Source organism: Antedon mediterranea, chromosome 4 (genome assembly GCF_964355755.1).
Source record: "Antedon mediterranea chromosome 4, ecAntMedi1.1, whole genome shotgun sequence".
Lineage (NCBI taxonomy): Eukaryota > Metazoa > Echinodermata > Crinoidea > Comatulida > Antedonidae > Antedon > Antedon mediterranea.
This window is the reverse complement of record NC_092673.1, coordinates 29224409-29250988: the sequence shown is the minus strand read 5'-3', so window position 1 is coordinate 29250988 and position 26580 is coordinate 29224409. Positions and strand designations below refer to the sequence as shown.

Sequence of the window (26580 nt, the reverse complement as noted above, 5' to 3'; positions counted from 1 at the left end):
ATAAACATAATTTCTGAAATTTTCTCATAAACTTTAAAAAAAAATTGAATTCCGGGTTCATCACGCTTGATTGAGCATAGGCGACAAGTTTATAATCTCAAGCGCATGCGTATAATACCACGTCGACTATTACTACCACGGTGCAAAATATACTGATAAATTCCGTTTTGTATACCTATTTACTATCATGGATTTATCTGTAATGTAAAAGCTTTTTTATAAAGGTAATGATAAGATAAGGTTTTCGAAATATTAGAGTTGTGGTTTATTCACTTATATACAAAATATGGTAACTGTAACTTTAGAAAATCCACTCTGTTTACGTTCATGACAAACGGCTGGTTTAGGTTTTAGGCCTAACTACTAGGCCTACTAGTAGTAGGCCTAATTTTCACAACAGATGCTAAAAGAGGCTACTATCCCTGATAAAGGTCTTTTGTGTCAGCCTACCTTTATAACACGAAGTACAGTATCTGGCCATATAACATAGCGGTACTGTAGAACATATAATGTAATACCAGGCCTATTAATATTAGTAGTAATGTATAATTCTTTTAGTACAAAATTATTGTTTAATGTTTGTTTTTTTTGTATTTTTAATTTGTATAATTTTTTTACAGCAGGATAATGGGAATGGTGGGCCAGGCCCAGTCCCTTTCTAAAACAAACGTCATTATTATTTAACTTTCACAAACCATTAATTGCTAGTTTCGTTCATTTGTGGACTCTTTGTGAATATCGAGAAAAGATTATTTTATCAATCATGTTTACATTTGTTTTTTTATTTTTAAATTAATAATAATGTTATTTAACACATAAGATACTAGCATACAATCCTTTGTAGACTCCAGGCTTCACATTCAAGATATTAAATCTGCACAACAGTGTTCTGTTGCCAATTTATCCTGTAACAGATGTTGAATAGAATTTATGATAAATCCTCATTGTTATTTAAATTAAAGAATAAATTTAATTGAGATAGTCCTAACTAAAACATAGTTCATGACATGAAATCAAAAAGTTATTTCATACTGTACAAAAGTGAATGATGATCTTTCCATTATTATATACAGATGGCTCCCAAACTTATTGATTTCAATGTATTAAACTGTTGAGTGAGTGTTAAGCTCTGTCTACACTATCAGTTATCAAACTAGTTTGACAAAAAAGTGTGCCCAAATATGGTAGTGATATGCCCAAATATGGTAGTGATATGCCCAAATATGGTAGTGATATGACATTACCGTGTTCATATATGGGCTTTATGAAACTGTACAACATTGTCCCTGTTTTCATCATTTTAGCTAAACTAATAATACACCTCAACTCAATCATGGTAACCACTGTATTTTTCATTTCAGTTAAAAAAAGTTTCTACTGAATGACGTTTATTTGGTGTTGAGGTTAATTTATTGTGAGTATCATGTCTGGCAATGACGGAGATCAACAACAACAACAACAACAAAATGCTAATGGAGCCGCCTCATATTTTAATAATGGTAAGATTTAAATTCTATTAAATCAATATGTATCCAGCACTGAACAAGTATATTGATAAGTTTAAACTGTTGCTGTATAATCTATTTGTTGTTTAAAAATCTTTTTTGATCTTTAAACATACTCTGTCCATAGAGGTATGCTTTGTCACTGTGTATTTTAGTGATTAACAATTGTTATTAAAAATCATTAACTTGTGTATTCTTATTCAGGAGCTCAAGATTTTATACCATCTGATGACCCTGGCTGGCAACAACCCGACCTAGTTGCTCCTGGCAACGTGGGTAATAACCAACAATTAGGATACCACAACCCAGGTGATTATACGGGTGGTGGTGCCTCTTACCAGCAGCCAGTATTCTACAACCCAGAAGACCTGAAGAACGCACAACAAACAGGACAGGAACAATATCAGGGACACGCCCAGTACAATAATCAACTACAATGGAATTACGCTGCTCATGCAGATCCTAATGTTCAATGGAACAACCAGGATGTACCGAACGTAGCAGGTAATTTAGCGCTGCAAGACCACCACTTTGGACCTTGTCATATATTTTACCCGCAGAATAATGACTTTGGCAACCCACATCAAAAAGCTATCGGTGAGAACGCTGATATATTTGCTAATGGGCCGTCAGACTTATTACATAATAATTACCCAGGTGAGCATGCAGACGGACATGTTCTCCCAGGCTCTCTGGGAAATATTCCACCCCCCTCGCAAGGACAGTATGAGCGGAATCCAGTTGAGCAGCAGATGGATGCTCTTGTTGATCAACCTTTGGGGGATGAGCTTAGGAATTGCGGTCAAAGCGTCCCTGATATTGTTTCAAATTCTAAGGATGGTAATCCTTCAGGTCAGGAATATACAGATGTCGTGCCTCAGCAACAACAACATGGTTGGTTTGAATCATCTTTGAACCCATCAGTATCTGAATCAAATAGTTTGCAACCAAATTTGCACTGCAATAACTTTGCCCATGAGGGACTAGACTTTAATAGGTTGGAGCCTGATCTAGCTCCTGAAATTCGTGGAGAGCCTGTCAGATTTGAACCCGACAGAATGGGTCCAGATCTTGGAATGAGTAGTATGTCTCCACCTATGCAGCACAATAATCCTAGTTTACCAGAGGAAACTGGTATTTCGGTAGGACCACATGTGATGAGTGCTAGTGAAGATCTTGACAAAAGGAGTGATCACAGTGGCAGTAGAAGTAGTTCTATGATGGGGTTGTCTGTGTCGGACAGTTCCCATTCTGAACAACACAGCCGAAGTAATTCTCTTATTGGTGAAGGTTCAAGTGAAGTTCAACATCCGCCTGAACATCTGCCTGCTTCGGGTCCTACGGGTGTAGAAGAACCTCTTGATGTTACAGAGGATTCAACCCACCATCAATCTAATCAACCTCAGATGCATGTTGATTCTGTTGCCCTTCAAAACGCTGGGAGTTTAACTCAAGATTCGAGTGCGTTTCCAAACTTCGGTGTTGCTTCCATCTTGGATCAAAGTGCGGTACATAAAAATAGCGAGAACATTGACAATCCACATTCCAATCCTGATGGGAGTCACATGGTTTCACAGGATTCAGTGCAAACCGTTCATTTTCAGCCCGATGCAGAACCACCTGTTGTGGCAGCCTCACAAGAAAATGTCGGTGACAACAAACCTGAGAATCCGTCGCCTGAAGACTTATCTCGTATGCGACACAAATCAACAGAGGAGGTTGATCATTTGGTACAAGGTGGTGCCCATCCTAGTGCTTTCACTACTGTTAAAGCCGGTCGTGGAGGCGCTGTAGTACAACAAAAAAGAGTTATGCCTTCTCCACCATTATGGTCGGCAGAAGTACCTGCTCTGCCCAACAATATTCAGTTAACAACAGCAGCACCAGCTCCAGTTGCAAAACCAGTTTTACCTTCTAGCGGTATACCTACTTGTATACCTGGTCCAGCACCCCTACCGGTAGTATTTTCTAGTACTGGTCCTGTACATGCGTTACAACCTACTCCAATACAGGCTTCTACTAGTCACTCAAGTCAAATTGCAGTGACAAACACAGTTACAGCATCTGCACCATTAGTGGCTTCTTCACAAATTTCTCCTCCCATGTCAATGCCACAGACACCTTCTCAGCAGTTTAGAGGTAGTCCAATGGTAAATGTAGCTCCGCCAAAACCACTTCCAGCTTCTGTCCTTAGAGGACAAGCACCTACATCTTTAGGAAATACACCAGGACATTCTGTAATCCAGCCCCCAGTACCCCTTAGCTTACCAACAGTATTGGGTTCACAGCCACAGGCTAGCCCACATGTACAACCACAAACAAACCCACAGATTCAACCACATGTTATCCCACAACAACAACAGATTGAATCACAAGCTGGAATAACAAGTCAAATCACTCAAGGTGTGGCCAACATGAACTTAGATGGGACTCGGATATCAGCGACGACTCAAGGCGTACAGCAACAGTATCCTAGTACACAGCCCATGGGTCCAATGGCGCATCAAGGGGTGCAACAATACGCCCAATACCCAGAAGGATATCAACAAGGTAGACACAGAGGTTATGCACAGTTCCCACCACATCAGGTGAATAGCGTTTTTGTCATTTTATAAAATTGTACTACCATAATCAAGAACCAATTAAGACTTCTCAATGAATATAAGAGTTGCTTGTTGTATACTATTACTAGTATTGTAATTATACTGTATAGTTATTGAATGATCATAATAATATTATAGCTGAAAAACTAACCTTTATGTAAATCATTTATTTAGAATTCACCAGCACAAGGTCACTACCCTGAAAGATCCACAAGTCGTGGTCCATATGCTGGGTACGGTGGCACGCCGTACGACCCCTACGGACAGGGGTACGATCCGTACTACGGCTACCAATATAGTGGGCAGAGAGGATACAATAGAAAATACTACGAAGATTATTACAGACAGCAGGAATATGCTCGTAGAAGATACTATAGTCGTAGATATACAGATCCTTATAATTCGCAATATGACTATAATCGACCTCGGTCACGACAAGACACAACAAGTCCAGCTTCCGGAACTAGTGATGACCGACCAAGTTCAAGGGGTAGGGATGATGCTGATGCCTATTCAAGAGACCATGGTCAAGCTCGCAGAGGTAGGCAAACATCTAAACATTCTATAGTAAATCCTTCTTAAGCTCTGTCTACATTATCAAACTAGTTTGACAAAAAAGTGTCATGTAATGTCCAAATATGGTAATGATATGCCCAAATGTTTTGTCAAACAAAGTTTTGATAGTGTAAACAGAGCTTTAGGGTATTTATTTTATTTATTTATTCAATTTTCTGCCATATACAATACAGAAGAAGACAAAACAAATATAAAAGGCAAGGAGGTTCCAAACAGGTGCTAAACATAGTCCATATGCATAGATTTATAACCAGTGATTATACTTGTCTTCCTACTATACGTTCTAATCAATCGGGTGCTATACCAGTTTTTTTTTTTTATAGTGTTTACATGTGATTGTATATCCATCAAGTTTGCTACAGTAATTTTTAACCTAAATGGGATAAGAATCTTACAATAAAATCAAGTTTAACAAAAAAAAAATGTTTTTGATATTGATAGGTTATGATGAACACGGTCGACAGACATCATACGATCGTGATCAGCATCGCAATAGCCATGGGTACCCACAAGGTTATCAGTACGACTCGTACCAAGACCAGGAGTATAGACGTATGCAACAACAATATTATGCTGAATATTATAGATCACAACAGAATAACAGCAGAGGAGCCGAAGATAAACAACAAACAACTGAAGATAACTCGTAAGTAAAATCTGCTGTGTTTCTTGAATAATATGTGTATCACATGTGATGTCTGTACCGTAGGCCCTAACATGATACAGAAACCTATGAGCTGGACAAATTTAGAAAAAGTACCGAGATTTGACTGGTGATTCAAAACTGGCTGGCCCAATAAAAATGGTAAAACAGGACTGAGGCTTTAAACAAAACAAACTACATTTCAATTTTTTATATGACAATTTATCAAGTTTTTTCTCTTTAATTATCAATTAGTTCATTAAGACGCATGCAACAGAATTACTATGATGAATATTATAGGTCACAACAGAACACTAGTAGAGGATCTATAGATCTGCAATATGATAATGCATCGTAAGTACATACGTGCTTGTGACCGTGTCTGGATGCTTATTCTACTGGTTGCCCGAGAGAAATAAAATAAATATACTTTTCATCTGTTATTCTATTCCATCTTTCTCTTTCTACACATGGGTAAAATTCATGGCTCTCACATCATTAGCACTGCAGGATATTTTTTGTTTGTTTATCCTATTCTTTTTTCTCCTTGTTTAAGTGATAATTTTACTTATTTTTACCGGTTAAGACATCAATTAAAATCATGACAAAAAGCAGAATTTGAATTTGTTTTTCTTTTATTCTATTCTTCTAAATGGATCATCTTCTTCTTACATTTAAATCATTGTTTTGGTTCTTCTTGTATTCTTTGTCTTTTCTGTCATATTTTTTTGTGTTCATCATTTGTTAAAGTCATCATTGATAACGACAGTTTCTTGTACTATGGTTTATTAGTTTTAGCGGTTAACACGCTTGGTTACCAATCTTAAAATCTGGGGTTTAAATCATGGCTTTGCCAAATAATGTCAAATAATTCATAACAAAAGAACCTAAGAAGTGTGTTGAAAGTTTAAAAAAATGCTCCTTTGTTCTCCAATTTGATATTGTTTTTCAAAAAACGATTCATTTTTTTTTGGCAATTAGATTCTCATTCTTTCTCTGTTTACTGTGAATGTTAACTGTATATTAAAATTAAATTGTATATTTATACATTACAAAAAAACAGGCATTTAGTTCAGTTCATCAATATAGTTAGAAATTTAATATTTTCTCTTTTTTTTTATAAATAGCATATTTATGTTTTTTAATTTCTCTGTAAAGAAACTGTTATTGAAAGATGAACACTGAAATATTGTCACACATTTGTTGATTCAGGTTTGCAAATACTTTCCATCACACTGGAGGCAATACACCAGAGGGCTACAACCAAGACATGAGCTCCATTAGTAAAGGATCAAGTTTATATGAACAAAATCAAGATGTGTCCCAACAAGCGGCAGAAAATACATCTTACGATGGTTACAATGAAGGATCATTTATTCAACCAACTCAAGGTATCAGTATACTTTTAGTTACTGACTGGACTACTTAAGTGTTGATTTTATCTTACTGCCAAACTAAATCTCTGTCTACACTATCAAAGTTTATTTGACAAAAAAAATGTGATGTGCCCATATATGGACATGATGATGTCATATCACAACCATATTTAAGCATATTACTACCATACACATCACCTTTTTTGTCAAATTAGTTTGATAGTGTAGACAGAGCTTTGATTGCAAACACATACTATCCATATATATTGTATTTTAAATGACACATGTGATTGAAACTGCCAGGCTTAAAGAACAATAGATTAGATAACCCTAGACAATGTGTTCTAACAATCATTGCTTATGGTGCTGTCCGAGTGGACTTTTTAACCTCATCCTTCTTCGATAAGCCTCTTTCTACATATGCCACTAGTTTGACAAAAAATGTGTGATGTACCCAAAAGGAGTTGTGATATGACTTCATCGTGTCCATATATCTGTTTATGACAGTTTTTGTGTATCTCTTAACCAGGCGCCTTCTCCTACGAGCTACAAACATGTACTACGCCTATGACCAACCATTGGATATATGGCATTTTTTAATTCTTTGATTATATTATATTATTTATAACAACAGTTGTTTGTACGGAAACATTTAATCAGCTGCTTAAACTGTTCATTCCTTTCCTCATTCTTTTCAGTTGAAGAAGCTGGGCCTCCTCAAAGGAGAACGCCAACAAAGTTCTCGTTACCGCACATAGTAGGACGTTTTAGCCCAGGAGGTCACCTGCTAAAAGTTCTTCCAAATTCACCCACAGAAGGTGGTACAGCTACTGTTGAAATTCACAGCATTCAGGTTGGTACCTTAATTTTTATCGTTGAAAGAGGTACAACAATACCTAGTTTGTAAATGATACTAATAATAATAAATTATTATTTCTTGAAGGCCATGCTAGAACACACAGCTGATTCTCAAGAACTAAGGGCTTTTCCTGGTCCTCTTATAAGGTATGTTCAGTTGTTAAGTATACTCTTTTCTAAAACAGATCCTGTTATGTTAACACCACCTAGAACCAACATAAAATCTGTGCCTACATTTCTTTGCTCAGTCAGACACCAGAGATCTGGAATCAACTTCCTCATTCCATCTGTTCACTCCATCCTCCATCCACTCTTCAAGTGAGACTCTGGTAAAGAGCTCTTTATAAATATTCAATATTATTATTGCTATCATTATGAATCTTATGAAAATTGTGATTTTAGAAGAGTTCAGGGATTTCAGTAAATTTATCAATTTTATTTTCATCACATATCTGTATGTCAAGTAGATTGGTATTAAGGTATGTTTGTTATCATTTGAACTCTAGGAACGAAACCCACAAAGGTGATGTGATTAGTTTTGCAAGCAAGAAAGTCAAAAGTTGCCGTGAAGACACTAGCGCCATTGACAAAGAATCAGCCACTCTCCTATGGGATCTCATGGTGTTGTTGTGCAGACAAAATGGGGTATGTAGTTTTACTATGTATGAAAGAAATATTTCTTGTTTATCCTAGAGAAAAAACAAGTTTTGATCTGCCTTTTTCAAATATATATGTATAAACAAAGATAATAAACAAAGATTTTCTGATTTCGATTTTTATATAAATTCAACCAATAAAAGATGAATTGAAAAAAATATTTAGTAAATCAAATATAAAGGTGATGATTTACTTTTCACGGTTTTAGCAAAGTAGAATATCTACCTTATCAAACAGGTAAATTTAATATAAAGCTGATTTACTTTTCAGACTGTGGTTGGTACAGATATGTCTGAGCTAATACTGAACAATCATCCCGTGCTAGGCTCAAATGAAACAGAAGAAGAAGAGGCCGACTCAGGTACTCCTACTAATTCACTCCAGCATAAGAAAGCGGTTGATGTTGAAAAAGAAACTCGGCGATTTAGGGAACTGTTATTATTTGGCAGAAAGAAGGTAAATATTACGTGTTGCTTGGTGAATATTTAATTGTTTTATTTCATGATATTTAAATAATGAAAAATAATAATAATTTTTTTTTAATTATTTTATGATAATCTGCATGTTTAGCTTCATATGCTTGATACAAAAGCAGTGAAAATAGATAAATGAATAAATGATTGAAAAGTACTTTAGTGCACAAATAAAATGTTTGAAAATATTTTAAATACTTAATAAATTATATATTAATCCAAAGGCAAATTACTGAAAAAAAGACAATGCTCTGTGTATAAAAGCGAAATGCTAAATCAAAACGATAAAGTAAAACAGCCAGAAAAGTTAGCTAAGCGTTCGGGCAACAATAGCCCTTCATCAGTGCAAGTGAAGGTACTTACAAAGTCAATAGTTAGATAATAAATTATGTATTGTTATTTTATATATGTTAAATATAATATTGTTGTTTCATTATTTTGTTTCTTTAGGATGCGTTAGAAAATGCAATACGGTCAGGGCTATGGGGACATGCGCTGCTGTTAGCTACTAAGATGGATCATAGGACGCATACGAGTGTTATGACGAGGTAATGACATCAGCAAAACAAGAACTCTTTCGGTCTGTTTCCTTGGGGACTCTGCAATTTATATATTATTTACATTTATTCTATTAATGGTCAACAATACAAAAATATATATATAATGAAACAGAGAGTGTTAAAGATTCGCTATCCAGTTTCTGAATCTTTCGGTCATTTTCTTTGGGGGCTCTGCAATATTTATCATTGGTATAATTTATTTTATTTCATACTCATCCAACAGCGAGCACAAACTCGCCAATTAAAAGGATTGATAAACTATTATAACCTAAGTCTCATTTGAGGCTTAGGGAGTGGAGTTGAAAGAGTCATGAGTTAAAACCCTGACATTAGGTCAGGATTGAACCCTTAACCCTGGAATTGGAAGGCAAGCACATTAACCACCAAGCTACAGCTCCACTACAAAATATTTTACTACAAGATATTTTGTCATTGGTAAAGTGTGCACATTTACTCATGTTCATGTCAACAAACAAGCTCTAAAGACCCCTGCATCTGCTCACGCTTTTTTGTTATTTGTTTTATACATTACAGATTTGCTAATAGTTTACCAATGAATGATCCTCTACAGACGTTATACCAACTGATGTCGGACAGACAGCCAGCAGCAGTCACAGTAAGATTCTGAAAAACGTATTCTAAAGCTCTGTCCACACTATCAAACTTTATGTGACAATAAAATGTGATATATGGACATGATGATATCATATGACTACCATATTTGGGCACATCACACTTTTTTGTCAAACTAGTTTGAAACTGTAGACAGAGCTTAATGCAATTCAAATGCAATCACAGATACAGTATCAAGGAACTCTCCATTAGTTCCAAACCAAAATAAAATTTTCACCAAGCTGTATAACTTTTTTTAAATTTTGAACTAAAATGATCATGCTTTTATTTTCAGAGTTGTTCGGATGTTAACTGGGGTGACTGGCGTCCTCATTTGGCCATGGTTTTATCAAACTTAAGCTCAAATGCTGAGCTAGATAAAAAGAGTATCATAACACTAGGGGATTCATTAGGCTCTAGAGGCCTTGTACATGCATCTCATTTCTGTTACTTGATGGTACAGTTAGGCCTAGGGACTTACAACAAAAAATCTTCAAAAATGGTGCTAGTAGGATCCAGCCATGGGTATGTACAGTTAAATTGAAGTGTCTGAATTTGTAATACTGTAATAAAATCATAAAACTTCAAAAGCCTAATATTCTCATAAATGGGACAATCCTATATAAACATACATTTATTACATTCTATCAATGGTCAACAATAAAAAAATATATATATATAATGAAACAGAGAGTGTTAAAGAGTCGCTATCCAGTTTGAACAATACAGTCTAATGGTTAGGACATCTGCATATCAAGCAGGCGGTCCGAGTTTGAGTCTCAGTTGAGGCGACTTTTTCTCATTCTCACAGATTTCCTCATCTTATCATCTCAAATAAATTAATACATTTTCCGTATATCACCGGGTGGTTTAGAATAATTGTTCTGTGTTTGTGGTGTTTATTATTATACTACTTTATTATAACGATACAATTCCTCCATATTTGCTTCTATTTTTAGGCTGCCGTTTAATCAATTTTCAACTAACGAAGCAATCCAACAGACAGAGGTGTATGAATATGCTCAACATCTAGCCAACAAACACTACACAATGCCTAATTACATTGCTTACAAGTTCATCTATGCATGTAGACTAGCCGAATATGGCTTCATCATTCAGGTAAGTAATGTGTTTGCTGTCACTCTTATTTTTATTTTATTTTTTATTTTATTCAAACTCATTCAACAGCGGGAAACCCGCCCCCTTACAGAATGGAATAAACTATACCATATAAATATATATAAATCTTAAAACCTAACAATACAAAATACAATACAATTTTACTAATTTTATTACAAAAACAATTATAATGGTCAAAAAAGAGATCAATAGAATTATCTTTAACAACACAATTATTAAAAAGAAGACAAATACGTGAGATAAATCCATTCTTGGTAACATTGACACGACAATACGGCACATAAAGAAGATTACATTTCATTACGTGTACAGCCCCATTAGAGAATGTGTTCATTTTTACCCGAAGTTTTTCAAAACTTCGGGTAAATGTCACTTAACCTCCTACTGTGACATGTGTTTATATAAGTCCAACTTTGATAGACAGGTCGTTAAACCTTTTGATCATCGCCGACTTCTGCTAGTTTTTGCCTGACCATTGACCTTGCATACTGAAAAATGTACCTTTTCCTAATCAATCAATTACAAGAGAGCTAATAAAATCACAGGGGTATAATAGGATTCAGGTCATTAATCACCTGCTTAGTTGATTTATCTGATAAGGATTTTGACCAAAAAGTTCTAATGGGGATGTACACCTAATGTTGGAATTACGAGTACGACAACCAACAGCTTATCTGTTGGGAGAATGAATATAAACATTTCTTTGCTTATTTTCACCGCTTCCAAGACTGTAGGTATTCACCAATCACATTTTGGCTAAGGGAAACACTTTTGGTGACCACTACGTAAAATCTGAAATAATTTGATTTAAGGAAAATATCTACCCTAACCCCAAAACTCTTAATAATAATATTCTTTTTTGTTTTGTTTTTTTAGGCATTGCATTATTGTGAAGTGATAGCTAAGAGTATCGCATTTCTTCCCACTCACTATAGTGAAACTCTCGTCAGTCAAGTATGTCAGGTAATATATAAATTCTTTATTTTGTAAATATTAAAATTGGCGTAGAATGGGATTCTTATTGCATTTACTCCAATCACGTGCCTTTACATATAAGTTCATTTTAACTTTTTTTTGTAGATGTCTGATCGTTTAAAATACCACGATCTTCAGTACTTTGATGGGCGTGAACTCACTCAACCTCAGTGGTTAAAAGATTTAGAAAATGTACAACAACAAATTATGGTAAATATTTGTCTGTTATCTAATGTTGTGAATGTTTAAATGTTATGTTGGAAAAGATCTGAGCAGTAGAAAGTCAGCGACATACAGTTGTTGAGAGATGTAGCTGAACACCGTAAGCGATGGTATGACCTCTATTAAAGGATCTTTTTGACCTTCGTGTCAGACAGACGATGTTTATAAATACATGAACTAACAGACTTGGTACCCATATAGTATAATAATATGGATTTACAGTGTTTAGGAAGTTTATATATATGTTGAAACAAATTGCATTTTTAAACATATCCGGAAACCACATGTAAGTTATGTACTAGCCAGCCTTTTCACCTTAAAGTTGCTGGTAAACGGAATGCAGTTTGTCAAGTTTATTTCTGTTTTTTTGGAAATTAATTTCTTTATTGCGAAGCGAGCGCATAGAGGCTTTATACATTTATTATTATTTCCTAGGATGGCAGAATACAACCCGCATCCAACCCAGAAACACCGATGCCTTGGGTCGAATCATTTTCCAACCTAAGTAACCTAGCAGACACCGAAGATACAGCGTCAACACCGTCAACGCAATATGATGCCTTACCAACGCAAGAAGATATTCAACAAATACCAGGTGTGTAGTTGTAACTAGTGTTACTATTGTAACTATACAGCTATCAAGTCTCAGAAACATATGAACATGCACAGAAAGACTGTTAGACTCAACAGCTGCCTAGTTGCATGACACATCACGAAAATTAAAATTATTTTTTATTTTAATTGTGATGTTGGGTACTGTTTAAAATAGTGTTTGACAACCCATTAGTTACAAAAACATTTTATTTAATATTGTTTGAATATAGTATGTATGAATTTTATTTATTTATTTTTATTTTATTTCAACAATATTTTACAAGGGTGGTCCAGCCAGCCGAATCTGATCATTAGAGACCCTCACAGAAATACATCATGACGAGACATAAACGTTAAATGATTACAGTAAATTATTACATTAAATGATTACATTAAATGATTACATGAATGTTCTTGATAAAATTCAACTAGTTTCAATTGATTGTTATTGTTTATCAAAAGGGAAAATACAAACATAGATTATATGAATGATTCTTAAAATATAATTATTTTAAAATTGTTATGGAACTTTTTATTACAATTTTTATATTTTTATAGTAGTTTTTTATAATTGAATTTTGCATTTCTGTACTGTATGTATTGTATTTTGCATTTCTGTACTGTATGTATTGTATTTTGCATTTCTGTACTGTATGTATTGTATTTTGCATTTCTGTACTGTATGTATTGTATTTTCGAGGGCCCAAATGATCAGCTTTGCTGGATTGGCTACTCTCATGAAACATGGTTCAATCAAAATAAATTACAAACATAATTTTTTTATTCCTCAAGATATGGATAAAACAGGGTTTTATCAGCCGACAGACACCCAAGGAAATCAGAGCAGTCAGTACTTCCAGCAACAGGCTGAAGCTAACCAACAACAGCCTAACCAACAATATGATTATACGTACCATAACCAACCTGCTAATAACTTTTCTTCAATGAACCTTGACCCTAGTGCATCGATAGGTAGCACAGTGAGTGAATACAGTACGACCGCAACGGAGACGGAGACAGAAGCAGAAACTGATTGGACCAATAGCAATGCTTCAAATTTTGATTTCTATGGAGCTGCCACATATAATGTAATTAAACATATTTTAGTTTTATTAAGTTTACTAATACATTATTACTGTATTCCACTGTTTAAAAAAATCAATAGACCTACAGCAGCAGTGCAGCACCTACCTATATCAAAATACCGGGAGACGTCAATCTTTTTAAAACATGTATTAAGTTTTTTAACATGCACTGTATATACATAGGAACAACTTTAGCCCCATCCAATGGAATAATTCCTATGCTGACCAGATAGATTGATTGATTGATTGATAGAACTAGTTATAAATATCAATTCTTAATCTGTCTACACGGTCAAAAGAGTTTGACAAAAAAGTGTGATGTGCTCAAATATGATAGTGATATATCCAAAAATATGGTAGTGATATGACATCACCATGTCTATATATGTGCACATCAATTTTTGATGTCGCATAAAGTTTGATAGTTTCGACAGAGCTTAAAAAGGCACAATTTGACAAAAAGTGTGATGTGTGATGTACCCAAATATGGTAGTGTTATACCCAAATATGATAGTGTCAATTTATGATGGAATTCAGCTAATAGATTTACTGAAATTCTCAGTTAATTAAATGGAAGAACAAAAAATTTTAAACTATCTGTTTATCTTTGTTTAGACGACTTCAAACAGCATTGGAACACCAAGTACAATACCATCAACACCAAAGAGTGCAATGACCCCTCCTGAATCGCCTAGAACCAGAACATTCTCACAAAGCTCTGGCAATCAAACACCTACGCCTGCAAAACCTCAAGAACAGCAACAGCAGCAGAAAAAGACAGAACAAAATAAAAGTTTGAAACAAAAGGTGAGTTTTAAATATGAATTATTTGTTTTTGTTGCTACTTGTTTTTTTTGTTATGTTAAAGATATATTTTTGTTGAATATGCCATTTTAATGTTACATACTAATTATTTACTTTTACCAAAAATTGGAAGAACAAATTATTTGCCTTAAAAAAACTTTAATTTAAAGTAAAAAATAGGCAAACTGGCTTCCAGCCAATTGTTTTTTGGTTGAATTTAACCATTTATTTTTTCTTTTTATAAGTGAAAATATTTTTTCAAATTTCATTGACCCAGTAATAGCCCAATAATTATTTCATTTTTTTTTTTCTTTTGACAGGGTGGTGGTGGAAGTTGGTTCAGAGGTCTGTTTAGCAGATTTGGTGGTAAAAATGATGTTCACCTTCCAGATGATCGCGATAATACAGTGCGTTGAACTCTGTCTACACTATCAAATTCGATGTGACCAAAAAATGTGATGTGCCCATATATGAACATGATGATGTCATATGACTAACATATTTGGACATATCACCACCATATTGGGGCACATCAGATTTTTTTTGTCAAACTATTTGGAATTTGTAGACAGCTTTATTCAAATGATATTAAAGTATATTAATTCACCATACCATATTGGCCACCTTGCAGCTGTAAAGTCGAAAAGTAATTCTATATTTACATATATATATATATATATATATATATATATGAGCATGTGTAAAATGCCATCACATATGCCTATTCACATAATAATGTTAATAAAGCAAATGATGAAAATTAAATTGATTCAAACCCCCCATATCCATATTCACATCCATGTCACTACATCACCATTCCAACCAGATGGTCAAACAAATCTGAATTTTGTATATGCAAAAATGTATATGCTTATTCATTTATTTCATGTATCAACCAATCAAAATGCGGTTGATGCCGATTCTAAGAATTTCACTCTCTTTAATCTTTTATATTAGATTGAATGGGATGAACAGAAGCAAAAGTGGATAAATAAAGATGGAGATGGGGATGAAGGTGATGGTGAGGTTGCTCCTCCTCCTCCTAGTGACTCTCAACTAGCAACCACTGCCACACCTGGAGTTAACAAGTTTTCTAAAAGACATGGTACATAACATTTTATTTTAAAATAATTTTTATTCAGTACGAAAAAAAAACTCCACTAACTGGCGAAGTTAAAACAAAACAATGATCATTTAAACAACCTTTACAATTTTAGACATGAATAAGCTATTCAAAAATATATCAATATAATTAAGTATGGATGTACAGTAATATTTGTATGTTGTGCCTGATGTTTTTAATAATTCATAAAATGCCTTTTCATTATTATTTTATATCTTTATTTTGGTTTATATTATACATGTTCAAAAATCTATAAATTTGTAGATAATATTTCATATTATGTGATATGTTTTTGTAATTATAACTGCACTTTTTTTCTTGATAGTTGGACGTAATTACGTAGATGTTTTCAAACCGCAGAGTACAACGACGAGCAAATCTTCATCTGTAGCGCCCCCAGCACTTTTTCCAACAATATCAAACAACACAGCTCCACCGGTTAACTTTTTTACCCCAACTCCAGGTAACTAATTCTAATTTAATTTTCAAATGTTCAGTAACTTCTAGTTTTCATGGTCTCATATAAATATATTCATTTTGAGATACCAACCATCTTTTTTTCACTTTCTAGGGAGTCACCGGATATGATATTACATTAGTTAAACTACCTAACTACTAAAAAAAGGTCTTTCTGGCTTTTATAGCAGAATTTGCCAAATTTTATATTTGACCATTTTAAGGGAAATTTTTCGTTGTGATTTCTGTTACACATATTTGTTTTATGTATATTTAACCAGGTAATATATCTAAAATTCATGTCTGTACCTGAGCTTTAAAACTTATTTCGTTATTTCTGCAGCGCTTGGCGATAACCAACCTCAAGTTGGGAATCCAGAATCTCAACCTTCGACCCCAGCTAATGAACATAACGAACAAACTCACCAGCCACAGGTATGAAATCAATTTTCAAATTAATATTCAGTATAAATGATTTTAGATTCTTTCTTTTTTGAATTTTCAATGTATTAAGCTCTGTCTACACTATCAAACTTTATGTGAAAAACAAGGCCTAGTTATTCCCCACCCAGGCCTAGATATTTCTCCGCCCAGGCCTTTTTATTTCCCCGCCCAGGCCTAGTTATTTCCCCGCCCAGGCCTAGTTATTTCCCTGCCCAGGGCTAGTTATTTCCCTGCCCAGGGCTAGTTATTTCCCTGCCCAGGCCTAATTATTTCCTCGGGTAAGTTGGTTTCACGGGCCACATTATTACTTACTTTGGTCAACAAATTAGCAAGGTAAAAAACTAAGCCTAAGCGCAATGTTTATTAAGAGGTGGCATCTTTGTATTACTATTTCAGTTCTTCAATCCAAATGCTTATAATGGTACATCATCCAATCAGTATACACCGGTCACATCACTAGAACCACCTCAAAACACACAAGAAAATGTAAGTTATCATCAACATTACAATCTATTTTAATAACAGTGTTACATTTTTATGTTTTAGTATATATGATACTTCAACCATTGCTAGTACCTTTACCTTAAGAAGATGGAAACATTTGAAGGATTCAATTCATTTAATAAGACTAATAAAATATACATTTTCATGTATTTTTAAAAGTGTATTATATTTATTTAGAATTTTGATTTGCAGTTCTTTTTCTTTTTAATAAGAGTAGAACTCCTATTAAGGGGACAGCTTTAGGACCTAACATTTAACAAAGTGTGGTGTGTTTCCTCATATATATTCCCTCATTTGTTTTGCAGTAAATTGTTCCCATTGATAGATACTCTATTAAGCTCTGTCTATACGATCAAACTTTATGTAATAAAAAAAATTATGTGCCCATATATGGACATTATGTCAAATAACTACCATATTTGGGCATATCACACTTGTTTTGTCAAACTAGTTTGATAGTGTGGACAAAGCTTAAAATAATAGGACTACAGTTGATTTTTATAAAATACTAAATTTTTTAGTCAACTTAGAGATATATTATAATTCAAATGTTATTCTTTTTTGTTGATATGGTTGTGGTATACTAGTGTTCACTCATCAGCTTGTCTGCATGATATCAGTAGGCCTAGAAATATGTGTATTGCCCAGTTTGTCATGAAAACCAGTCCAAAACTTTATTTATCAAAACCATTAGAGCTTGTCACAGGGTCTTCTCCAATGAATACTTGAAGGACAACTCTACCGAGAACCATATTTTGACAACGTATTAGGGATGTACATAGGATTTCAGAGCAATTGCAAGATTTACGATAGCGCAGTGCGTGCTAACCTATAGCAGTCACCGTAAAATGCTGTGATGTCAAGTGTGCTTAGAAAAATAGAAAATTCATGCACACTTGACGTGAACTTTTGGCGACAGCTGTGCGGTGAGCATGCGCGCGATATTATATATCTTGCAATTGTTCTGAAATCATATGTACATCTTTATGTTGTCAAAATATGGTTCTTGGTAAAGTTGTCCTTTAATAAAGCGTGAATGAAATGCTATCAAGTTACAAAAATATTAAATATATAGTAATGTGTAATACATTTTAATTAATAATTTTAATCTGTTATATTTTCTATTTTTTTCTTTGATAATAATTGTATGCTATAGGGTGCAATTTACCCTTAGGTCCCCCTAAAAATGTAAAAAATCTCCACTTGTAACGGACTATTGATAAGAATTTGATTTATTTTTAATCATTTGTATCAAATTGGTCAACACATATTTGTATGCCTATTAGTGTTCTTTTATATGACTCTGTATGACTTGATTCAACAGCTATCTCGTACTAGCTCTATGAGTGACCTTTCTGTCGAGGTCAGTCAGCATCTGGGCGGACAGGTAGCAAATTGTTTTTATCCTTTTGTGCTTGTAAATAATTGTATTAACATTGTTAATAATTAGTTGAACCTCTTGTAATCTCTGTCTACACTATCAAATTTGTGACAAAAAATGTCATGTGCCCAAATGTGTATCACTACCATACTTGGGCATATCACTACCATATTTAGGCACATCACACTTTTGTGAAACTACTTTGATAGACTAGATAGAGCTTTAGCAATTGATGTGCGACTGATTTTGAATGAAGTAGAACCCTATTAAGGGGATATATTTGGAAGCAAACTAAATATCCTCTGAATAGGGGTGTCCTCTGAATAGGGGTTTCCCCTCAATTGGGGTTTCCCCTCAATAGGGGTTTCCCTTCTATTTGGGTGTGCCCTCAATAGGGGTGTCCCCTCAATAGGGTTATCCCAGAGGAGAGGGTTCTACTGAATTCGCATTTCTTTAAGGTGTACACAAGAAGTTAAAAAAGACTGCTATGCATGCTTTAATATAATACACGATACTATAGTCATCTAACGTCAGTCATCTAAAGTATTAGTTAGTTATTGAGTTCAGCTCCATAATTCAAGTAACTGCCTCTGCTCAAATATTGCCTTATCGTATTAAGCTTAGAATGGGTTTGCGCTCACTCTCACCATGTTGCACATAACACTGGAACCAAACACAATCACATGACAAACTTTTTGTGTGCATAAACTTTCAGTAGGTGACGTATATATAATTAATAATAATAATAATAATATTTATTTCCACAAATAATAAAGCAAAATACAGAGTAGCATAATACTGTACAGTGTAAATATACAACTGATAATGAACATAAATAATATAATGCAAGAAAAGAAGTTGGTAAGTGGAAAAGGGACGCCACAGCAAGCAAGCTTTAATTTGGGCGCCCCTTTCAATAGTGAAACAACTTAAACTTTAACATTTTAAAATATTGATATTAATTATTATAAAAACAACAATTGATAATCAGTTATATACTTGATTTAGTACTGAAGTAGAACCTCTACCGAGGGATACATTCAACAAAGGGGCTGTCCCCTTAATAGTGGTTTGTCGTAGTGTTAAAACAAGTATGGTCTCTTGTTCTCTTTACATGGTGTATATTTCGTTTCGGCATTTTTTATGTTATCTATAGCCATCAAAAGTGTCCACTTAATAGGGGTTGCCCCTGAGTAATAATATTTCCCACTTTTTCGGTTCACATGAAAGTGCCTCCTGAGAGTAGAATGTCCCAAAGGAGAGGGTCTACTGTATATAGCTGGTAATATTCTCTAGATAATAACTGTAGTTTTAAATAGAATGTCCTAAATCACTATTTAAAACTCTGTTTAAACTATCAAACTAGTTACAAAAAAAAAGTTGTGTGCCCAAATATGGTAGTGATATGCCCACATATGGTAGTGATATGACATCATCATGTCCATTTATGGGCACATCACATAAAGTTTGATAGTGGGGATTGAACTTTATGCTTCCAGCAGAATGTGTATGTTAGTGGTAGAGCTTAAATAAGGCGTAGTTATGTGCACCTTATTCTCGATCCTGTATCTTCATATATTTGTCCAGTTATACAGCAAATTCCATAATACAGCATCTCATGTGTATCACATATGGTGCCTGTATCATGGAAGGTTAAGAGATACTGGACACATACAGTACTGAGAATTATGTGTGAAAAGCTATTTTTGTGAATATCATTTTTCTACTGCAATTACTGCAGTAACTATACACTATTACGACTAGTTATGTATTCTACAAAATGTAGTAAAATCATTTCCCTTTGCACTCAAATCATGAAAAATATTGCATCTAAAAATGGCAATGACCGGATACACTGGACTTATGTAGCTTTAGTTATTGTTAAAGATGTATTGTCCACCTGAAAAAATAATTCTTAACAAAAGTTAAATATGCCATTTTAATGCAACATAATAGTTATCCACTTTGACCAAAAATTGGATAAAAAAAAAAATTATTTACCTGAAAAACTGGTCAAACTGACAGTCAATGGGTTTTTGGTTAAATTTAACCATTTATTTTGTAATTTTGTAAGTGAAAACATTGGGGGTTTTTTTTGTTTTTTTTTCTACGGAAGTGATTAACTTTATTAAAACTACAAAATAACATATATAAAGTCTGATTTACAATACATCTTTAAACAATTAAATCAGTTAAACATTGCATTAATTCAAGCACACAGATTAGTATTAGTACTTATATATTATATATTATTATTTTTACTAACAGGTCTGTTTGGACGTTGATCTTCTAGCTACTGTATGTCCTAATGCTTTATTAATATACCCTTTTATTTTTTTAGGGGAAATCCCGAATAAAGTATCTCTACCTCTTTTTTTATTTCCTTGAAATTCTAAATCTGTTTTTAATTTTATTTTTAATCCAATTATTTATCTCTTTCCTCCACCCAGATATTCTTAGTTCTTAATATCTTTTTTTTTTTATTTTTTTTTTATTTTATATATTTTTAATTTGTTGTAACTTTTTTTTATTAAGATTTGTTTTCATGCTATATGTAAATAAACTATTAAAACAATAAATGCTGAGAATAAATACACTAAAAGTAACCACACAACTTCTACAATTCATTATAATTAAAGATTTGTAATACATACAAACCAGACATAAAGATTACTTTGCATAATATTACAGGTGGCTTATTAGTGTAGAGGTCGGAAACTCTGGTCCATAGAAAGTAAATTACATATAAATGAAATAAATAAAATAAACAAAATTACTACTACCATCTCAGGATGGCAGTAATGTAACCTGCATTGTATTTTGTCTAATAAATATTATAATTCACTTTGTAGTGGTTTCAGAATGCATGTAACCAGATGACTCTGCAGATCATTTTATTTATATATTCATTTATTAATACAGTAATATTTTATAACCTGAATGATGTTAAAACAATATTAACCAACTTCTAAACAATAGACAGCATGCATGCATTAGTGTAAAAAGTAATTGAATAAACAAATTACAATGCATTTATTATTAATACCATATATGACCAAGTATAAATTGAATCCATGCTGGAGTGTATATTCCTTAATTTAGGCTAGATTCGGACACAATATTATGGTACTATTGTTAAATAATGCAATGTGTATATAATTGCATGGGACTATATTTGGTAAAATATGATTAGGTTGTTGTTGTTCACTTCATCTTTTCAAATCCAGGAATTCTATTTATAAACTTTGACCTTTGTAAGTTGTTTCTTTCACCAGTGGTCAGATACAGTACTCTGGTATCAAAGGGTGTGACTATTATTAATCTAATTTAATTCCTCTTTCCTCTCAGTACCACTCCTCTTAAATCTCTCTTGTTAGTTTTGACGGTCACTGCACACAGTATTGGTAGTATATAGTTGCATAATTTCTCTTCTGCCTCTTAAAGTAAATTTGATTAAACCAGTCTCCTAAAGCTTTGTCTACACTATCAACCTACCAGTAGTTTGACAAAATAAATGTGATATGCCCAAATATGATAGTGATATTCCCAAATATGGTAGTGATATGACATCATCATGTCCATATTTAATCTTTCTTTATTCTGAAATACACTTTCAATACAATGTACATTTTTTTGTCACATAAAGTTTATATGAAATTAAAGCTCTGTCGAAGTATGTAACAAAAAAATGCGATATGCCCATACATAGGCATGATGATGTCATATCACTACCATATTTGGGCACATCACACTTTTTTGTCAAGCTAGTTTCATAGTGTAGACAGCCTAATACTTTGCAGTATGTATCCTATACAGGTAGTGTGTGTTGCTAATGTTTAAAGGAGACTAATTTTGTTAGGGATAAGTTTGATTCTTGTTATTGGTTTGTATTCCACCACTTTTAAGTAGGTGGCTACTAAATTTAATATGCAACATAGTTTTTCCAATAGACACATTTGTTGTGCTTTATTTGTTTTACACGCGCTGTATAACACTATTTATACTGACATTTATTTATGTTTTTGTTGTAGGGTCAAATTGACCAATGGGATGCGTCGTCTACTCCAGCAGTGGAGCCAGCACAACCTGCGATGCCGATGATGTTTAACCCTCAGCAATTCTCACAAGCAAGCTTCCAACCACCGATGACTACACCGATGAGTTCCAGGTCTAAAGGTCCGGGATCAAGAGCGTATAATCAACGACGCGCATACCCAACACAGAAATGAAAATAGATTTAACATAATATAGAGTAAAATGTTAATATAAACAGTAGAACTCCTTCGGACCCTACAAAGTGTTCCTCATAATACGGGTGTCCCATGATGCTTGGTTCCTACTAGGACGCAAGGCAAGGACGTGATTTGGCCGATCGTCATTAGTAAACTTGCTTGTGTTGCGCCTATTATATTGGGATTGGCCTTAGTACATACAGTATATTGCCTTTTGTTGGTTTGATAAGAGTTCCTTTAATAGAGGTGTCCACTAAATTCCAAAGGAGTGGTTTTAATGTACTATACAAGTTTTTATTGTTATTTATTTTTTTAATATGGCACCATCTTTATCAACAACTTAATCTTGAGATAACTGGTATGAGCTAAAATAAGCAATTTGTGAACTGGATCGGTATAGCTGGTATGACTTAAAATATGGATTGTCAACTTGCTATAAATGGCATAAAATAAGCGCTTCTCAACTTGAGAAGTTCCTTCACTATATATCTATGAAAAGGTATATATTATTTCAGTTTTTAATATTTTATGATTTATTAAATTTTTGTAATTAAAATGTGTTAAATAGTCTTGTTAAAGAAAAGGTTTAATTATTTAATCTGTGCAATTCTATAAATAATTAATTATTTTAATTTTTAGCTAATAATTAAGTTTATTATTAATTAACAATCACAAAATAATGTTAGAAATACTTTTTTAACTGTACTTTTGCTATACAGTACATAATATTAACATATTATAAAGTTGGTTTTCCCAAAGACACCATTGACTGGCTCAGTGACATTTTGCCTATGATAATTCTAATTTTCTTTCCGATGTATAAATGTTACTACTAAGTACTTGCACTCTTATACATGACCTGTAATACTGTATATCCATGTTATTTATTTAAACAACCATTAATTTCATAAGCAGCAATTTGGTTGGCAACACTAAAGGAAGTGATCAGGTGTAATGATGTTAGAAATTATCCATAACATGTCGTTATAGCTAGTTATAACATGCAATGTATTTCAATATTTTAAGTGGTTAACTATAACTGAATGTAATAGGAATATTCGACTGACTTTTTTTAGCAGATAATCGGCAGATCTAGCTCCCTCAACTCTTCACTGATGTTTGCGAGTGACCTAACCGATTAAGTTAAAAACTGGAAAGCTATAACCTTCTGCTCCTGGTCATCAACTTAAGCACGTATACATCCGCTTAATTTAGTATCTTTATTTATTTATAAATTAAGTGGTTAATCATATAGGATCTGTAATAATACAGGTTTATTCCTATTAAATCCACTCAAGGTTGTATCATATTTTAACCAGATTTGGTTTCAGATTAGAATTCATTGTTATTCTGTTTTCATTCAAAATAATTGTAAATTAAATTATCCCACATATTAATTGATAAATATCACAGAGTTTTACAATTATTTGTTATAAATTATTCTATGTATGTTTCTTTCTTCAGTGCTCTTTTATTGAAAGATTGAAATTAAAAAACAATGAAAAATACATTTGTTATTCTCTTGAATGTGAAAACAAATTTATAGGTTGAAACTTGATTCAATTACCTTATCTGTATCTATTGCTAGAACATTTGTAAATATCTATTTGTAAAATATATTCCATTATATTATATTGGTATATAGTTAGATTTTCTGAAATTAAGGGGAAAAGTGTTTTCTTTTTTGTTAGAGTAAGTTACATGAAGAAGATTTTTGAAATAAATTAGGTATATATAATTGTGAATATTGAACAAGTTTAATTTTAATCGTTAAATGTACTTATTTTGGTTCATTTGGTTTGTTTTAAGTATCATTAATTTGACTTATTGTTTTAAATATTTTTTTCTTAAAACATAATTATGTACACTATGCTTACCATAAATGTTTTATTTTTTTAGTTTTGGTATAATTGTTAAATTTCACAATATTTTCAAATAAATGCTATTAAAAATTTAATTTGTATTTTACATTGGCAGAACATACAGGTGGAACACACACAATTACGACACCTAAATGCCACACCCAACTGTCACACCTAACTGCCACACCCAACTGTCACACCTAACTGCCACACCCAACTACCACGTTTTCACAAAAAGTAATACATACATGAATTTCATATGTAAGCTAATTGTAAACAAATCGGTGTTATATTTTCCCCAATTTTGTTCGAATTTCTGTTATTTATAGATCGCTGAAAACATTGTTTAATATATTTGAGTCTCGTAATGTACTGGTACTGATTTATTGTCTATTCCGTGTTTTTTTTTAAGTTGCTAATATTTAACAATGTTTTAACATTCACAATGAGTAAACAAAGTTACGTAATAATAGCATACATTGTAATGTTACGTAAAAATAGCATACATTGTAATGTTACGTAATAATAGCATACATTGTAATGTTACGTAATAATAGCATACATTTTGTAATGTTACGTAATAATAGCATACATTGTAATGTTACGTAATAATAGCATACACTGTAATGTTACGTAATAATAGCATACATTGTAATGTTTTCCGAATATCTGTCTCTTAGTCTTGTGCTGGTAGTATTATATGAAAATCTTTATTTGATGAATTATATTTCTAATTAAATTAAGATTGTAAGAAAACCAAATATTGGTGGTTTGTTGTTATTGTTATTTTTTGGATCCGAACTTTACAGTCTATGTTTCCTACAGCTTTGTGTGAAAGGGGGCTATAGTTTATGCTCGATAAGGTAATGTTTTAGAAAATTATGTTTGTGTGGTGTTTCACTTTAAAGGCTAATTTACACCGACGAGCGGTAACAGTAATAACAAGAAATACTTCTTACAAAAAACGCTGCTCGACATTTTAAAATTAATCATTGTTCTTTCTTCAGATATATTTATGATTAATTATTAAAAAGATGTCCTTTAATCACAAAAATGCATACAAATCAAAGATAGTTCTTTAATAATGAATCACATGCCCATTTAAAAATGGTCAATTTTTAACTTTAATGTGCTGTGTGTGTGTGTGACCTCAACCTGTAGGGATGCAACTGAATACCCTCTAGAGACAACGTGACTTCACGGCGGTACAGTGAGAAAATTCTTTCACAATCTGTTGATTCGCATCATCAACCAATCAAAGGGTGAGAATCCAAAATCGTTCAACCGTGAGCCCTCATAGACTCTCTTCTTCCAGACGTTTTTTGGGTCCAGCAGCTGGGATTTATAAATTATAGTCGAGTTAACAAAGTCGCAAAACTGTCGGCCTTAGATACTGTAATTGCTGCTTGCTTTAGCTTCTGAATGAGTAGTCCTCATGGGACGTAGCTGGCTAGAGCAGCAGCGTGAAAATATTGAATTGAATTGAAATTTATATTTATACTGGTTCAGTCAAAGACTGGTCTCCCAGACGGCCTATGTTATTCCTTATCATTATGACCATTTACACAATGCGCGGAGAGGACGGAGATTCCCGCCCAGGTTCTACGTGGGGGGACAAGCTACGCGGTTTTTCGCTTACCGTTACCGCTTGTCTGTGTAAATTGGCATTAATGCCCTTAATGTATGTGTATTTATATATATGTTTTAACATAAATAATAGCCAATCATGTTAAAACATGTAATCCTGTTGGCTATTATTTATTAGGTGGGTGGAGTTATACAAATCATGAATATTCATAAGACTATAACTTCTGTATCGAAAGTTACAGTTTTGTTAATGTTACAGTATTTAAAAACATTACCGTTATTTGAATTATACAGTACCATTCCAAAAA

The 26580-nt window shown here is 33.2% G+C and overlaps 1 protein-coding gene across 4 annotated transcripts; it reads left to right on the top strand.

The window, feature by feature from the left end:
* The first annotated feature begins 146 nt into the window (after positions 1 to 146).
* LOC140047206 (uncharacterized) lies at positions 147 to 25446 on the top strand. 4 transcript variants are annotated; one of them, XM_072092077.1, is made up of 27 exons: positions 147 to 224; positions 1362 to 1499; positions 1713 to 4093; positions 4283 to 4649; positions 5126 to 5330; positions 5583 to 5681; positions 6540 to 6718; positions 7402 to 7556; positions 7647 to 7708; positions 8068 to 8206; positions 8489 to 8674; positions 9142 to 9239; positions 9786 to 9867; positions 10159 to 10388; positions 10823 to 10982; positions 11880 to 11966; positions 12084 to 12188; positions 12636 to 12795; positions 13587 to 13882; positions 14495 to 14686; positions 15004 to 15090; positions 15641 to 15788; positions 16132 to 16269; positions 16606 to 16697; positions 17103 to 17192; positions 18535 to 18597; positions 22623 to 25446. In XM_072092077.1, exons 2-27 carry the CDS (start codon positions 1424 to 1426, stop codon positions 22818 to 22820), a joined length of 6075 nt encoding a protein of 2024 aa, XP_071948178.1. In that variant the 5' UTR covers positions 147 to 224; positions 1362 to 1423; the 3' UTR covers positions 22821 to 25446. The 4 variants fall into 4 exon arrangements, with proteins under 4 accessions (XP_071948178.1, XP_071948177.1, XP_071948180.1 ...); XM_072092076.1 differs by having other exon boundaries at positions 1710 to 4093; XM_072092079.1 differs by lacking the exon at positions 5583 to 5681 and having other exon boundaries at positions 1710 to 4093.
* The last annotated feature ends 1134 nt before the right edge of the window (positions 25447 to 26580 follow it).